At 35.3% G+C, this 3,777-nt stretch overlaps 1 protein-coding gene across 1 annotated transcript; it reads right to left on the bottom strand.

Annotated features, from left to right (window-relative positions):
* Positions 1 to 2,173: 2,173 nt before the first annotated feature.
* Positions 2,174 to 3,014, bottom strand: GLP7 (germin-like protein 7). The gene has a single exon (XM_079018266.1). It carries the CDS (start codon positions 2,952 to 2,954, stop codon positions 2,298 to 2,300), a length of 657 nt encoding a protein of 218 aa, XP_078874392.1. The 5' UTR covers positions 2,955 to 3,014; the 3' UTR covers positions 2,174 to 2,297.
* Between the last annotated feature and the right edge of the window lie 763 nt (positions 3,015 to 3,777).

The raw sequence follows: 3,777 nt of genomic DNA, 5'->3' as shown, positions 1-3,777 counted from the left end.
ATGACATTGACTTATGATACGAAGTGGTTGACTTTTAGGGTTTGACCGAATGGAAATTTCGGGTTGTCACAGTTACCATGCCAACTGCTCAGACATCAAGGGTTGTTAATCGCGTTGAGGAGGAGCCTTCCCAAGCTCCTCATGTTTCAGCAATAATACGTGATGCATAGGAAGAAGCTGCTAAGAGGGGACAACTGTTGTTTAAAAGAAACCCTAACCAGAATGCTTCTTGGGATGAACCAACAATTACTATTACTGATCTTGAGGTTGTTCGGTTTAGAGATACATTCAGTGATAGATCTTGAATTGTTTCCTGGGGATTTCATGATCCTCTTAAGATGTGGATTGTGCTAAGAAAGAGTGGCAATTCTGAGCTTTACAAAGATAGTCATGATTTCAACTCATGGACTAGGATAGATTTGACAGAATTGTCACGAGCTCCTTTTTCGAATCTCACAGATAATCCACAGGCGACCCAGTTCAAGCACTTCCTTGAGGATCAGGTTAAAAAGGGATTTCCTGCCATGAAAACTGCTGAGTCCGTTATGTTGGAGCATCCTGATATTATTGATCCTAAGACTGACAAACCTCTGCAAGTTGTGATGTGGCCTGCAACTAAACAGGTTAAACAGTTCCTTGTGCTTCAGAACTATCAAGATGGATCTCTAGGCTCAATGGAGTGTTGGGTTTTCGATGAGATTACATTAGCTGCTGTAATCAAGCTCAAGAATGGATGCATCTGTCTCTATGACCGAAGAGATTTGTTACAATTCCGAAAGTGGGACATTCATCACCTGAGCAATTTTCAGATATTGGTTGCGGAGGATATTTTTGAGGATGCTGCGAAAGTTTATACGGCCATGGTTGCTGAGATTCTTAATAAGCGTATGTGGAATGGGGCGATGGGGCAAGCAGATGTTATGGTAGTCAATAAAGGTTAACTTCAAGCTAGCACCAAACCAAGGGGGAGATTGAAGGGCCCAATTAGTGGTTTGGTCTAGGCTTTGCATTGTAATAGTGGTTGTGTATTGATAGAGTATTTTGGAAGCTTTACTGTTCGTTTACGTGTCTGTAATGAGTTTACAGCCGTAAACACCTTACGGCAGTAAACTGTTTCCGGTCGCGGTTCCCTATATATAGAGGGTTAGTCAGTCGTGTTTCGGTTGTTGATGCCTTATAGTTCACGGTCGTATATCGAGTTGTACCAGACGTTTTCAGTAATAGAACGTATGCAAACTTGATCTCTTTTGTTTTCTACTCTTATTCTCGTTTCTGTGATTGTGTTTGTTGCTGTTCACTGGTAAGATCCATTCCCAGGACCTTACAGAAAGTTTATCAGGAAATAGTAACCGGCGAATTTATAAAGTTTATTTTACGATACTGAGTAGTCGTTCTCTTTTAGAAAGTTAAAAAAACCGTGACTTCGAAATATGACCGTTTTAATTTTTAATAAATAGCTATAAAGGGAATCATAGTTTGACTGATATATGCTTCCCATCCCTCAAGCGTAGAAACTCACTTTGTCGAGACACATTTACTATTATTTTATGTCTTAAGAGGTTGGATACTCATATTTATTTTGAATATTTAATAATAACAATAGTAATAAATATAGTTATGGTAGACAATAATACCCTTATTTTATATAGGATAGATGCATGTTTGATGACAATTTTATTTCCATGTGTACCCGTGTAAACAAGACACCTAAACTTGCATTCAACTGTAATTTATTTATCAAAATGTGTCATATAGTTCAAGATTCAAAAAATATTTATAAGTCGCGTGGTCATAAAATATAGAGATTTCTTTTTTTTTTTTTTTTTTTCCGAGTCTGCGTGTTATGGCATCAATGGTGAAATCTCAGACGATGTTAACCGCTCCTGTCACTTTCTTTTACTCATTCAAAAAAGGAACATGTAAAATGATAGAACATTCTTATTTTTTTTGTATTGTCTTGTCAATACTAATGAAAGAAAATTAAATCGAACAACTAATACGTTAATGACATAATAAAACAAAGTTTATGCATTAATCTCGATGTAGTCAACAATTTACAAAAGATGTTGCAAAAACAAAATATTTAAAGAGAAAGTTGCAATATAAAACATACACAAATCAAACATTTTCGGTAAAATAGCCAAAAAAAAAAAAAAGTAGACATAGATAAACATGAACAATTAACATATTTGTATTTTTATTATTAATAGCGATTACTATTTTTCCTTGCTTTCTATGAGATGTAAATATATTTCTTTCAAACACAAATATAAACGGTGAAATGTTTAAGAATTACATTAACCACCTAAATTTTTACGTATCCTGGACACATCTTGGCCATTAATCTGAAACGCCTTCTTCAAAATGTCATCAGGGATGCTCGGTTTCGTTGTAAATGTAGCAGACGATGCAAGTTGTGCACCGGGGTTTTGGCTACTAAGTCCTGATATGGTTAGCGCTGAAGCTTTTGAATCAAGGTTATACAAGAAATGTATTAAACCTTTTGGAAAAACAAACGAATCACCCTCACGTAACTGTTGTGTAAAAAGACGATTTGTGGTGTCAACAAATCCCACTAGAAGCGAGCCCTTAATAAGAATAGTTACTTCGGAAGCACGTGGATGTGTGTGAGGTGGAACAAGCCCATTTCCAGCTATATCAACTCGAGCCATTGTTAACCCAAGAGTGTTCATTCCAGGAAGATTTCGAATATTTGTTAGAGTGACATTAAACCCTAAAGGATTTGCTGCAGTGTTACCAGGTTTGGATAACGCAGAAGTTGTGAAATGAGAAGGTGCAGCGTTAATAGGGTTTATGCATGGAGCCCCGTTGAGAAAAACAGTTTGTGGATTTCGTGTTTCAGCTATGCAATAGTCTTGAAGTGGATCAGGGTCGGATTTGACCCGAACCACGAAAATAAGAAAGAAGTATAGCAACAAAGGACATGTTCTCATGATGGTGGGATTTTAGTGAAGAATTAGATATTGAGATTTACTTCGTTCGTTAGGGTTTTGAAGGGAATATATATCTAAACTTGGAAGTGGGGATTGAGTAACTTGGGAGCATTAAATAAGGAAAAATGTAAGGCAAGTTAAACAAGATTTGATTTGAATTGTTGACCTTCAATTTAGTGGCAAAATATTGCGAGAGCCATATAATCAATTAATCATGTTGTAAAATGATTTACCTTTGAAGCCAAACAAGAATCCAATGGTGTTTATGTAGGCCCATATGATACCTTATTGGTTCATATATTAACATGGGTCTTCCATACAAGTCCTAGCCCACTTGCATTTTGTGGCCATATAATTAGGTTAGGTGACATGTCATTTTATCAATGGAGAAAAAAATCTTATTAAATGAAAAGGACATGAACACTCAAGTTTGGATCATATTCACTGTGAGAAACAAAGGAGAAAAATCTTAGGTTTATAAATAAAAAAAAAATGTTTTGTAAGAATATTAGAAGACTTGATATCTTGGTATTACGATGCTCGAAAACTATATATGGAGTTGTATTTTTTTCTGATGGAAGAAGTTGTAATCGTTGTGTTTTCAAAATCAGTTGAATTAATCATGGTTATTTACTAGATACGCTAACATAGTATTTTAGTCATGTGTGAAATCTGATAAAGAACGATTATAATTTGTGAACTTAATAAGAATTTATTTCAGAACTTATCATTGAATGTTTTGGGGTAGGTTTTATGTATCTTGTCGAATTCTTATATGTGAATTTAAACACATTACTGATATTATCAAGTTGAATCAATGATC

This window comes from Lactuca serriola, chromosome 8 (genome assembly GCF_051521515.1).
Source record: "Lactuca serriola cultivar US96UC23 chromosome 8, Lser_US96UC23_V15, whole genome shotgun sequence".
Classification (NCBI taxonomy): domain Eukaryota; kingdom Viridiplantae; phylum Streptophyta; class Magnoliopsida; order Asterales; family Asteraceae; genus Lactuca; species Lactuca serriola.
Note: the sequence above shows the minus strand (reverse complement) of the source record. Positions and strands in the feature narration are given on the sequence as shown.